General features: G+C 35.2%; 2 protein-coding genes across 5 annotated transcripts in view; one reads left to right on the top strand and one right to left on the bottom strand.

The window, feature by feature from the left end:
• LOC124155697 (origin recognition complex subunit 1) overlaps positions 1-3,213 on the top strand; it is a 37,696-nt gene extending 34,483 nt beyond the window's left edge. For both annotated transcript variants that reach the window (XM_046529741.1, XM_046529732.1), the window contains exon 14: positions 2,996-3,213. In XM_046529741.1, coding sequence (XP_046385697.1) covers positions 2,996-2,998 — 3 coding nt within the window. In that variant the 3' untranslated portion in view covers positions 2,999-3,213. The remainder of the gene's footprint in view (positions 1-2,995) is intronic.
• A 3,757-nt stretch (positions 3,214-6,970) lies between these two features.
• LOC124155682 lies at positions 6,971-12,428 on the bottom strand. Of its 3 annotated transcripts, none has more exons than XR_006864222.1 (3): positions 12,231-12,428; positions 9,777-9,951; positions 6,971-7,089 (listed from the first exon to the last, which is right to left on the bottom strand). XR_006864222.1 is itself a non-coding variant. In XM_046529713.1 (3 exons), the coding sequence occupies exons 1-3, from the start codon at positions 10,130-10,132 to the stop codon at positions 6,976-6,978; spliced, it is 318 nt and encodes a 105-aa protein (XP_046385669.1). In that variant the 5' UTR covers positions 10,133-11,075; the 3' UTR covers positions 6,971-6,975. The 3 variants fall into 3 exon arrangements, 1 of the variants encoding a protein (XP_046385669.1); XM_046529713.1 differs by lacking the exon at positions 12,231-12,428 and adding an exon at positions 10,121-11,075 and having other exon boundaries at positions 9,760-9,951; XR_006864221.1 differs by lacking the exon at positions 12,231-12,428 and having other exon boundaries at positions 9,777-11,075.
• Between the last annotated feature and the right edge of the window lie 1,232 nt (positions 12,429-13,660).

Raw genomic sequence — 13,660 nt, 5'->3', positions numbered from 1 at the left:
TTTGGAATTAAAAGCTTTCTTTGTCTTTCGGCTAATTCTACGATTTTCAAATCTAATGATAAAGATATTTGCAGAATATGTGTCACAGGTGGCGTAGTCAGGGAAATCTTCCGATCAGTAATATCAGGGCAACAGTTTACTGTACTTCTTAAGAGTCTCCATCTTGATAACCCAGCAGATTGAATGACCCAACACAAAACCGACCCAGCAACTCATATTTTTGAGTTATATTGCTCTTAGTGAAAAACTCTCAACGCTGCTACTTGTTGGGAATGGTAACTTCCATTGATAAAATATTAATTTCTTTCAGATACCGATGCCGTTTCAAAATATATATTCCTAGTACAGTGGAGCCCCGCTAATCCGAAATCCGGTAATCCAAAAATCCGCTTAATCCGAAATCAAAATCAGGAAAAAACAAAACTTTATAAAATCTAGAAAAAACATGGTAAAATTTATTTTTGAAAATTACAGTATGTTTTTAGGTTGGAAAATGTAATAAACAAAATAAAACAGTGTCACAGAACAAAACTACATTGGTTTAAAAAAGTCCGTAACATTTTTCTTCGACAACGCTTCTACAACGTAGGTTGTGCTGCTACCTATCGGATTTCTTTGCAACTACGAACTCAAGCGGTAGCCGTGCAGAACGTTGCCGTACGGCGTACATAATGAAGTTGGTTGTTTCTCATACCGTATGGACGTGAAACGGCGTTTTGGCGATTAATTTATGAAGTTGCACGTTGTATTTAATAATTTATCGTTAAATTAATAACAGTCTGCTTAATCCGAAATGGGTCCGATCCCAATTATTTCGGATTAGCGGGGCTCCACTGTAATGATGATGGGCGCAATGATGTGTTTGACTGATGATGAAAACATTTATCTGTTTAACGCATATTTGTACGCTGAAAAAGACACAAATGTGATAGGTTTGCCAGACAAACATAAAAAGCTATCAAAGCCATCCCATTCAGTTCTTCATCAATCTGAGACAATCATGGGATCCCAGACAAATATCGGATAATTGGCTCACATCTATTAAACTGTTAGAAAATGGTAGAAAAATTAAAAGAAAAAGGGCTGACGTACGTCGGTACAGTCATAAAAAAATAAAAGGGGCATACAATGTGATTTTGTGCCATCCAAAGGGTGCATAATAGGCTCTTCTCTTGACGGATTCTCGGCCAACATGACTGTAATATCACATGTACCCAAAATAAATAAGGCTGTTTGCTTAGTCTCATTAATGCTTTATGGGGTAAGTGATGATAGAGAGTCGAGGAAACCAGAAGTAGATACTTTAGACAAAATGTCTTGTAGCTACACATCCGGCTGAAGGACAAAAAGGTTGCCAATGGCAGTATTTTTCAGAATATTAGATATTTCCTTTGTCAACTATTTTGTGCTTCAGCAGTCTACGAAAGATATGACACGATTTAATTTCATTGAATCAATAGCTGCAGATCTTGTTAGAGCCAAATGGGAAGGAGAATGTCAAATCTTAGACTCTCAAGACAAGTGGGATTAATTATTGCGTAACTTCTCCATTTACCGTTAGAAGAAGCTGAAGAATTGAAAGGTTCGAGAATGGGACAACATGTAGACTGTTTCCGCCATACAAAAAAAAACGGAAAACCTCTTTCTTATGTTTCCGATGCATAAAGGCTGTGTGTGAGCTATTGTGAAAAAATGTAATTTTGATCGCCTGCAGAATGCATCAAGAAAAGGAATAAGTGGGGTGAATTTCATGCTTACTTATTATTTAGAGTTCAAACTTAAACATTAAAGGCCTTATTTTTAAATCTGGCGAAATATAAATGCTTAAATACGATAATAATAACTCGAGTGTATTTGACATCAGTTTTTTGACCCTGTTTCAAATAACAACTTTACTAAAAAATTAGTTCGTATTGGGAATGCATAAAATTAAATATAAGTATAAGAATAGTCAAGCAGTTAAAGAAACATTAAACTAAGCAATAAAATGACATTGCAACAGTTTATTAATTCTTGATTTATTGCGGTCTCTCAGACCGCACATCACTGGTAGTGTAACAAGAATTGCACGTCACTGATTAAGGGTTAATTAACTTTGTTGATGAAGTCATTTGTGGTACCAAATTTTAATTTGCAATTCTTCATATTTTGAAGCAGTTATACCTCATACTTATTATGTGCAACTATTGAATAAATCAGTGAAATGCCTGTGAAAAATTTTACCGAAAAAATGCATGGAGAATTTTTAAAAAATCTGTGAACACACCTTTCACTCATTAAAATCACAAGAGCTCACACACTCTTGGGATCAATCTGAACATTAATCGGTTTCAGGGTAACAATAGGAATGGGAAATCTGGTTGAGGGAATTTGTATACTCCTAGAAGAGTATCGCTTGTACAGCATCATGTTGGCACTTTCAGTTGTTCACTACAGAATATGAAAAGAAATTTTTTAATCAATCAATCATTTATTAAAAATGTCATTTAATCAGTACTTAAATCTGGAATGAGCATGTTGAATATCCTTCCATGAATTTATGGAACCAATACTTTCAATTTAAATTTTATGTGGAAAATTTTCAACTCTGACTCTTCATTACTCTTTCCCTCATGCAAATTACAGAATGCACTCCAAGCCAATACCCTTAATCCCAACTACTTCACTCTCCTCTCCGAAAATTTGAAGACGGTAGTGTCTTGATGAAAGCAGTGATATTTAGTGAGTTATTAGTTGATAAGTTCCTTTGAGCTTAAGAAAGGATGAAGAATAATTCGCTAATCATTCCTGTATTTGGGAAATGAAAAAGGAGATATTTTGGCTTATTTGTATTTCTCTCATCAGCCAAAGAACAATAACCCACCACCCACCCATGAGTGATAGTGGTGGCATATATTTTGTTGGAATACTTTTTTCCTCCATAGCACGTGTACTGGTACATTATTCAGGTGATTCTATTCACTGTTGTCAGTAATTGTGTATTTTTTTCTTGCAGTGACACTTTGCAATCTGCTTGAATTAGGATTAACAGAGCCAAATTTCTGAATATCTCCTGGCTCTCTGAATGGATATTGTAAGCAGTTCACGTTACTCAAGAGTGGACAAAGTTAGTGTCTCAGGGTGTTATTTTAAGTTAATCATTTAGTGTATTTCTATCATCGATGGCTGTGTATGTTGAGGTTGAATTGACTTCAATAAAATATTTGTATTCAATTGTTTTAATCATTTCTAGTCTTTTTTCTGGCATCTCCTATGTGCATTATTTTCAAGTGTTATAATTTTGATATTTGAGACTACAGCTTATTATTTAGCACTCCTAATTGATAGTGCTTGTTCTCCTGTAGCAGTTTTTCTGACAGTGTCCACTTTTTCATTTCTAATCTTGTGTGTGTTTTCTCGTTGAATCTTAACTACGTAATATTTTGACTGTAATCGCTCACGTACAGCTCAAAATTTTAACTGGCCCTGATTCTAACTTGCTTTAGCCTTCTAGGCCATGCTAACTATGAGCTACTTATATTTGAAAGATTTCTCATATTGTAGTGTGGAAGGTTAGTTTAGGTGAGATGCCGTATCACAGAAAAAAACCAAGCAACATATTATTTAAATTCGAGGCACCAAAAGAGAATAAATTCAATAGAGTGGTTTCCTATTATTTTTTTATTACCTAAATCGAAAGATTATTACTCCTGTATTACGTATTTCATGCTTTTAGATTTTTTAATGACGATATCTATTTTCCGCGATTGAATGAAAAGTGAAAAATTTCAAGCGCTCGAAAACGCGACAGCTAAGTAGGAATGATGGGAAAACTCCGTGTGACGTCGTTCTGGTTCCTGCTGCCGCAAGTGAGGTGACCTTGGGGTGAGTCTTTGAGCGCTGATACGACGCAGGTTGCTAGCAGATAGCGGTGTACCCTGCTAGCTGGTAGCGCTTGGCTTAAATATTGATTATTAATACCTTATCAAACGAGGAAAACTTTCCGACCTTAGCCAGTTTTAATAAGTGATTATTAAGACATGTTTCCCTGAGCTCTGCGCCTGATGCATGCATTGGTAACCTCAGAGGAAGCTAAGTGAAAAGTCATTAAACCTACAGCCAAAACAGACCAAAAGTGCCAGAATGTAGAGATTCTACTATTTAGATGAAGCTTTTTGTAAGTCTGTATGAAAAAGCATTCGATTTCTTTTCGGGTTCATATGAAGTTTTTGCATTTTATTTTTAAAAATTTCGTAGTTTTGTGGCCGCAATGGTTTTATTTTAATTCTCGTCTTATGAAGCACACTTCTACATTCTATGACGAAAAATTGTTGAAAAAAGTTAACAATAATAATAAAAAGAAAAACAATCCTGTCATATTCATTTTAATTGTTTAATGCACATTAAATTTAACCAATTACAGTGAAAAATAAATACTTATAAAAAAGTATTCGATGATTATGTCTAGGTTTAAATACACTTTCATGTGTCCTCCGACGTTTCAGCGCAATCTTTTCGATGGATGCCGCATTCCAGGAGAGTATTTTTTTCTAAAAAAAAAAATTTTACTTCAATGGTACTCTATTAAAACATTAAGTTTTTTTTAAATATAATGGCACAAAATCAGTATTAAACAAAAGTTGACTCTATCGACTCCGAAATAAAACTAATCTGCGACATAACATGCATATAAAAACATGGGTGTCAAAATGACACCCTCCTGGCATTCTAGGGGATACAAATTTCCCGGCATTCTAGTGTTAAGCATGTGTCTATCCTGCCGTGCGGGTGACGTGATATCACGTCATAAATAAAAAAATTCATAGCCAACAAATTAGAGCCAAGAAAATTCTTTCATTATTTTTCCCAGCTCTTTTGGCAGCCATGCATGCATTTTGCTGCACCGGGGATATGATTTTGACTTTTAAGTGGTCAGCATTGAAAGTGTTAAACCACCATTATTAATTCAAACTTATATACTTCACGACCCCTTATTATGTATATATATATTTTTTTTTTTATATCACGAGATGTGGGTCAAATGTAAATATTATTTATTTTTTCAAAGTTTGCCTACGTTTCGGACATTATATTTGTCCATCCTCAGGGCTATAAAAATGATAATGTATGATACAAAATTAGTTAAATACAGGCAATTTTACAGTTGTTATACATTAAAATACATGGAAATACATATTCAAAATTTACCTTTAAGTCTGATGTTGTTTTTATTTATTTACAATTTGGTTGCTTGGATTTCTTTCTTTGTTGGTTATGTCATTTATTAAATTATGATAAATTTTGCTAAGGTAAGTAATGTCTGTTCTTTTATTGCAGCTTTTTTTATTTCTGGATATGTGGTACATTTCTTTGAATAATCTTTTTGATAAAACTGGTTCTGTATCTAAAATTTTGGCCTCTTCGAAACGAAATGAGTGACTGTTTGTAATTGCATGATCTGCTAATGCACAAATTTGAATTTTGGTCTTAATTGATGCTTTATGTTGTGAGATCCTATTTTTTAAATATTGACGTGTTTGGCCTATATAATTTTTATCACAGTCTTTACATTTGACCCACATCTCGTGATATTAAAAAAAAATATATATACCATTATTAATGTAGTCGAATGCTAATGTGATGTATTTTGTCCTAAAGATTGGCCCTTCGTATGCTGTCGTACGACCCCAGACAGATTCAACTATGTAGGTGCAAACAAATGTGCTCTTTGGCCAATTAAGTTTTATTATGCGTAATGTATTTTGGCAAGTGAATTCTTTGAGATCAGTGTTTTTTAAATCTTATTTATCTAATAATGCCTTTATTTTGCTTGATTGTGCCATTATTATGCTGAATAATCCACCACTGATATGTCGGCATGAATGCCAAAAGTGAACAAAAAGCATCTCCAAGGGTCTACGCTGCATAGTGGCACGGAGAAATAAAAAAAGCCATTGCTGTGCCTGTCAGTTCACTTGTGCCCGTAGGAAGGTTAAGGACAGGTTAATGCCGATGCTATGTTTCTCTCCACCTCTCATTCTTTACCCAGGAGCTGACTGATGTGTTTGGAGCCCTCGGCTGGGGCTAACAATGAGACCCCCCCTTTGACTTACTCGGGGATTCGGGGGCTCCCCCCGGAAAATTGTTGGAAATTGCATACATGGAAAAGGATTTTGAGGCTATATAAAACTATGGTTTTATTGGGTCCTGACCATCAAGAGGGAAGGCCTGAGCGCTCTGTCGAGATTCGTAGGCGGATGGAGGGAGGTGCGAAGACTGTGGTTGAGAGTGCCGGTTCAAGAGGAATGCATAAGAAAGCAAAACCATATGTGAACAGACATTTCTCTGGCTACAATTTCCCTTACATCACAACATATGAACTTTTACTTAAGAAATGGTGAACTATAATTGGCTGCTTTCATGTGTCTGATTAGATGAGATTGTTTTGAATCTACTAATACCATATCCTACCTAAGAAAGCATAAATATAGCAAATTATGCATTCAGTTGGGAAATTGCCACTCCTGATAGCATGGGTGGATGGAGGATTTTTATTCTAGCTGCGGGAGAAGGGTATGAAAGGGAAACGGTCTCCTCACATTTCTGATTGAAAACAACGTACAACAATTACTGTACGAAATATTCTCGTTATTTAAATATACAACAGAGTCAAGAATTTAGAATAATTGTCAAGAATGATCAGAAAGATAAACTATCTGTACTCATCCTGGGCGGATTTGTGAAAACAGATACTACCTTCTTGCTGATGGAATTTTTTTCACTTATAACACAAACCATATACAGATTTGTTTTTGAAGTCTTTAATTTTGCATTCTTCAACTAGAGCTATAATATCACTATAAATATTTCTATTGCCCGTACAGTTTTCACATTTTTCAATTCTATCCAACACATCAACTTTGATATTATAATGAGTGTCTATTATTAATGAGTAAGTAATAAGAGGTGGTTCACACTCTTCCAAACGCACAAATATTACAGCCCCATCTTGGATCTTGGGATAGCACCATCATTCAGTTTTTCTGATTTCTCATTAAGGCATGAGCTTTCATGTAGCACCTTTTCAGCCAGAAAATTCCGCATGCACACCTAAAAATGGGGATAATTTCATTGGTTCCACATTATACTAATAACTAGAATTATTCATTTAAAACCCTCGAAAAATCAAGTTTTTCTTATTCACAACACCAAAGAACACCAGGATATGTGTCGTTTACTACTATACCACTTTAGCACTGGTATGCGAGAATTAAAAAGGCATTTTAGTAATGTGAAATAATTAAAAACATTAATTATTCAAGCAACATGATAATGACACCTATTTCAAAAAACAAAAATACTTGAGATAAAAGAGCAGACATAGACAGTTCAAGCAAAATTTATTGTTATTTAATTAAACAAAATTGATAGGTAACTATTGTTGCCTATGAATTCCTTTGAACTCTTTTCCTCCACTTATTCCACCGCAATTTTCTTATATAAGTGGGTTGGAAGCAAAGGAGTAAAAGTGATATCTTTTTTCCATTCAGAGTTAGGTACAGAAATTAGGTATAGAAAATAAACGAGGTCAATTTGATACTTAGAAGTAGTGCATTTGATTTTCCACTCAATGTCTGCACAGAACAGAGACTCACTCGTTTCATTTAGCAACAAATATTTGTGTATTTCCTATTACAATTAACTTTACCTAACCCTATTAATAAATAAATTGCTTTTCCCCTTGGCTTCCAACCCACTCATATGTTATCTTGGCCAGCACATCGCAATGCTTCTACAGCCATGCCACCTTCACACTATAAATATTGCGACCACAGTCACAAACACTCGTGCGTTTACACGTGAATGTTAAGATCTGCGCGTTTACACAATTTTTTAAAACACAATGGGTCGAATGGTACAAACAGGGTGTAAACGGGGAATTACGATGATAATGTTGAAGTGCAAACGCACGAGTGGTTGTGACCGTGATCAGCACATGCGTAATGTAAGGGTTAGGAACTACGCCATAAAAATTAATATCTGCGTGAATACACGACGTTTTAGGATACGATGGTATGGAAAATTGGTGGTCAATGCACGATGAAAACAGGGAATTACAAAGGCAACACTGATGTGTAACCGAGCAAGTGGTTGCGACCACTGTCGCAATGTGCGTAGTATAAGGGGACTTAAGAAGCATGGCAACGCACTAGGATAACTATTATTTGATAAATTTGTGGCGGAGTCAGTAACGAAAAAGATTTCAAAGGAAGGCATGGTCGATATTATAAAATTGAACATGAATTCCCTTAAGCTAGAACCAACCCAACCCAGAAATGGGACTGGACAACGTGGAAAAGGTAGTCAAAATTCACTCCAAGGCCAACGCCCCAATTGGCTACACAATATGGTAGTTTCATTTAAAAAAAAAATTAGCAGGTGATAATTCAATGGCATGCAGCATCCTCTGCCTATGCAGCAGGAAACCCAAGATTTTGGCGAGTAATTGTGATTTCCTTTAAAGGATTCAAACAGGAATTTAGCTGATTAATGGAATATTTTAATTTCATGGAAACAATTTGGGCATATACTTGATTCAACTAACATCACTTTCAAAATATTCTAAGGGGACACACCAGCTTGCAAAAAAATGATTGCATGCCGTCTCAGCATGTACACTGCTACGATGGATTTCTGACTGATGTATACATTCTTATCTACCAAACGCCACTTCAGCGGCATGCCCATCTGATACTCGGCTTCATCCAACTTCTTATTTTCAAAAGGTAGTTTGCTTTACCCCCACTCCAGCTGGCTCTAATGTTGATCATATGACTCTTCTAAAATGCTTAAAAAACTTGAACCTCACTACTTACAAAACTTCCCGGGGCAAGATCCACGGTTTGGGCCCCCCCAATATTTTTTGTAAGTCGGTGTCCCTGTACATACACAAATGCCCTTTGTAAAAAAACATTCCGCAAATATCCCAAAATGGTTCGCAATGTCCCTGGGTGTTATGATTGTTTTTGAATAAGTGGTAATCTCCCAACTGTCGTATTTCTGTATTCACTTGTTTTGTTCTTCACCGGAAGTTGGTTCTTTTAATAAACCGCAGTTTGCCATGTTATTCAACACGTGTGGTCGTGTTCATTTATCACTCCTTGTGAATCTATAACCATCGTCCTCCCAGTAACTATTTACAACACTGGGACGAAATAGGAATATAGGGGATCAAAATAGGATATTCCAGGAATATCCCATAATGATTCGCAATATCCCTGGGAGGAAATTGGAATATTGGGAATCAAAATGGGATATTATTGGAATATCCTCTGCTGTGTGGGTAAGGGTGGAAAAAAGAATAGGATACCAACAAAGGTGGTGATCCATGGGTTTTAAAGGGTGCCCAAGTCATTGGTAGTGTCCAAATACTCGTCTTATCCACTATTTGACCTCCAAGGCTAATACTGAGGTCAAAGGTCATAGAGGTAAATGTGGGGCCATCGTGACAACCAACGTGTCTAAACATAGGTTTTAAAGGGTGCTCAAGTCAGTTTTGCAGTTCGTTCAACAGTATTGTACATTTTTTTAGATCTGAAGGTCAATAAACAAAGTCTAAATTTATTATTAGAAAAAAACTTTTTTACGAAATGTTGAACACTTAAGGAAATTAAAATAAATTGAATTTGGGCCATCAGTGTGGCCCACACACCCAACCACATAACAAGATTTTATGTGCCCAAAGAAGGGTTAAGAATATCATTTTCCACATGCAGTTACCTTAATGAAGAACTCACTTTGTAGAGGATTTTGCTCAAATCCAGCGTCAAGCAGCTGTTTTTCCGTGGCCTGCTTAATCTCCAAAAGGAACTCTTGCAGGCAGGAGGAGCGTGCCTGGAGACACTGATCCTTGAACATCCTGATTTGCTTGTCCAGACAGATGAACCTCAGGAAGCCATCTGATGGGGCCACCTACAATTCAATAGGGAAAATTTCCAAAATAATAAAATGTCCATAGAAATTTCTTCTTCAAATTTTCCTCAGGAGAACTTCCAATCGTTGTATACCGATGCCAAGTCATGTAAATCATTGACTATTGAGAATCTTTAGCACACATTATCAGCATAATTTTATTGTATACCATGGTATTCATATCAGTCAAAGTACGGCTTGGTAGGGCTGAATTACTACAAAAACTTCCTAAAAGAGCCGGGCTCCACAGTGACAATATCTCAAATTTTGAGGAAACAGAGTCAATTCTGCAGCAAGATTATCATACTTGTGGAGGCGAGAACTACAGATACATACAAGCACAAATTTCTTGAGCATACACAACATTCATACTGTGAAGTAATAAGGTAAACTATGAACCACAATAACAAAAATTCATTCAACAATAATTACGCCTAAGAACTAGCCCACGGATCGTGTTGACTGCATAACTAAATCAAGGAAGCTAAAAGAATGTAGAATTCATGATGAGAATCTGAGAAAAAATTAACAATATTCATGCTTTGGTACATTGCAAATTGGAATATATTCAGTTCTTAACTGGTCACCGTATCATAATACAGAAAATCCAGCTTGAACCTGTCAAAAATAAATTTCTCAAATTGAATAATTAATAAATTAGGAATCTCACTGTCTGATTACAACACTTTATACCTATCCCTCCCCAATTTAAAACCCTTACACGACAGACGATCTTGCAAGGATACGTACCCTATTCATCACCTACATTATTAATTCCTATACATATATTTTTCCTATCCCCTTTAATTAATAAATTGTAATGAACCGCCTCATTGTTATAGAACTCGTCTCCTGCTTATTGCTAATTACCACTGAAAAAGTTATGCCATTCACACCCTGCATTCCTGAATTATGAGGTAAAACTATAAGGAACTGTCAGTAAAGCTTTAACGAATCTAGGAATCATCAAGAGAATGTTGAAACTTTTAACTGGATTCATGCGCTAAAAGAGTACATATACTAAATATACTAGGATAAGCTTGGATTAATAAACAAGGTATGTACAAGTATTGAAATCTCCACGTCTTAATATAAATTGAAAGGATTATTTGTGGCCAAGTTGATCTTGCGATACTGAATATTAATAATAATAAATAATAAAAAGATTTTATTGTTGTTTAACGTTTCAGTAATAGACAACGTCAAATACAAAATAAACATCAAGATACATGTACATTACTTGACTATGTGCAATATTGATTAGAATACAAAGAACAGAGATAAAATACATGTATTACAATGCAGTGCCATCAAAAAATTCATCAAGAGTGTAAAAAGGATTGTTTACAAGTAATTTGTACAGTTTAGCTTCACATATATTTACAGGTAATTCTTTTAAATCTACATTAATTTTATTGTACATCTTTAAACCAAGAACTAAAGAAGAGTTTTGTGACATGGACAGCCTTTGATAGGGTACATCTACATAAGTGCTACACTGGTATTATAATTGTGTGCATCTCCTCTCAATGGTAAATTTGAAACATTATTTCGGATATACGATAATACATTATAAATATACAAGTTTATTACTGTCAAACACTGCAATTGAATGAATAAGGGTTTACAATGTTCCAATTTGTTAGAGTGTGTTATTATTCTGACAATTTTCTTCTGCAGGAGTAAAATTTCCTGTGCATGGCAGCTACTACCTCAGAACAAAATACCATATGCCACTATACTTTGAAAGTAGACAAAATTAAGCTGATCTTACATAATTAATAGGAACATGTCTTTTTAAATTTCGAATTAAGAAAATAACTCTTGAAAGCCTGGCTGATATATTTTGTGTGTGGTTCCCAGGTCAATCTATTATCAATAGGAATCCCTAAAAATTTATTAACAGTTTCTAGTTCGTGATGGTCAGATATGTTCCTTAAACTAAAAAGAAGACTTTGGGTTTTACTTTCATTGAGTAAAAATCCGTTTGCCCTGAACCATAAGGAGGCCTGAGAAAGTGTTTTCAGTTTATGTTTTTAGTGTCAATAGATCTGAACTATTATTTAGGAAAGTTGTGTCGTCAGCATATATTACATATTTTAGTGATTTATTCTATAAGTCAGTTTGCTACTTTCCATAACCAATAAAGTATAAAGTAGGGGCATCGTTAATGGGTTGACCCGTGAGTAACAGATAAATGAAACTGGTGTTAAGCGATACATCCGCAATCATCTGACGAACGGAAGATTAAGAAAATATTCCATATCTCCTACCATTACCTGCTAAATACTTCCTTCAGTCGTTGCCATAATTTTTTTATTTACTAGATTAATTCGTTTCGTCACAGAGGCAAGCGAAAAACAACAAATAAAAGATCAGCGCGTATTTAGATGACGTTTTGTGACACAATGGTACAGATCGTTTACGAGCTGTGTAAACGAAAAATTACGGTCACACCATCGCTGTGTAAACGCGTAAGTGTGGTAGTCTCCATGGTCGACACCTACGTAGTATAAAAAAATAGGATACTACAGACAAATGAATATCTGTGTGTATACACGACGTTTAAGTACGCCACAGTAAGTATACACGACGCTGTAGTACGCCATGGAATGGAAATTAGTCGGTAAAAATGACATGAAAACGGGGAAATACGAATTTAACATTAAAGTGTAAGCGAAGAAGGGGTTGCGACTATTGTCGCAACATTCATAAGCGTAAAAAGGATTTAAGATGCATGGCGATGTACTGGGAAAACTATTATATTTGAAAATTGTGGCGGAGTCAGCAGTGCAAAAGTCGAAAGTAAGTAGTGAAAAAGATATCAAAGGAGGCTTCGGCGATATTATAAAAGAAGCAATAAATATGAATTCCCTTCATTGAAATCCAACCCAACGGGTTGCGTTTTCAAACATTAATTTAAAAACTACTCACAGGAACTCATTTCTTTAGTTTGTAATAGTGATACGTATCACTATATCTAAACACTTTCTTTTCCCATAATTATATTTTCCATTAAACATAAATGCCGGTCGTGTTTGATTTTTAACGCTAATAAGGTGTCATATAACCCTACGAAGAAGTTGTTATTCGTTGAGATTTTCGAGAGGCTAGCAGAAAATTATTCTAAGAAGAATACATTGACCATATCTACGAATATAATATCACTAATGTGGTATTGGATTGTTAGCTGTCTGGCAATTTATGCTCACCCTAAGTCTTACCATTTACAGGATACAAGTTCACAGAAGGAAAAAAAATAGTAAACACTTGGAAAAATAATATTCCATATCATATAAACACTATAGGCCACACGACGTGTGAATGTGCATAAAAGTTTACCGATCTTGTAATATTTGCAATTTACAATACGAGGAAATAAAACTGGATGAACATGCATGGTTTAGTCCGAGGAGTTGTCATGACAATGAGTTCCTTCAATAGGAAAGTCATTCGAAGAAAATTGTCACAAAATCCTAGACATTGTGTGGGTATGCTACAAACATCGATTCCGCAATGGTATTTCAATTGATTTTATGAAATTAATAATCTCGAATTAGGGTAACCTACGGTGTGTTATACACTGACCATTCTTCTAACCAAGTTCACGAAAAAAGTTTAATCGATCCCATACAAAAAGTATTTCAAATAAAAAAAATGCCATATCTCGTACCATCGCCTGCTATAAATACTTCCTTGAATCGTCGCC

Source organism: Ischnura elegans, chromosome 1, assembly GCF_921293095.1.
Source record: "Ischnura elegans chromosome 1, ioIscEleg1.1, whole genome shotgun sequence".
NCBI lineage: Eukaryota > Metazoa > Arthropoda > Insecta > Odonata > Coenagrionidae > Ischnura > Ischnura elegans.
This window is presented reverse-complemented; position numbering and strand designations above follow the sequence as displayed.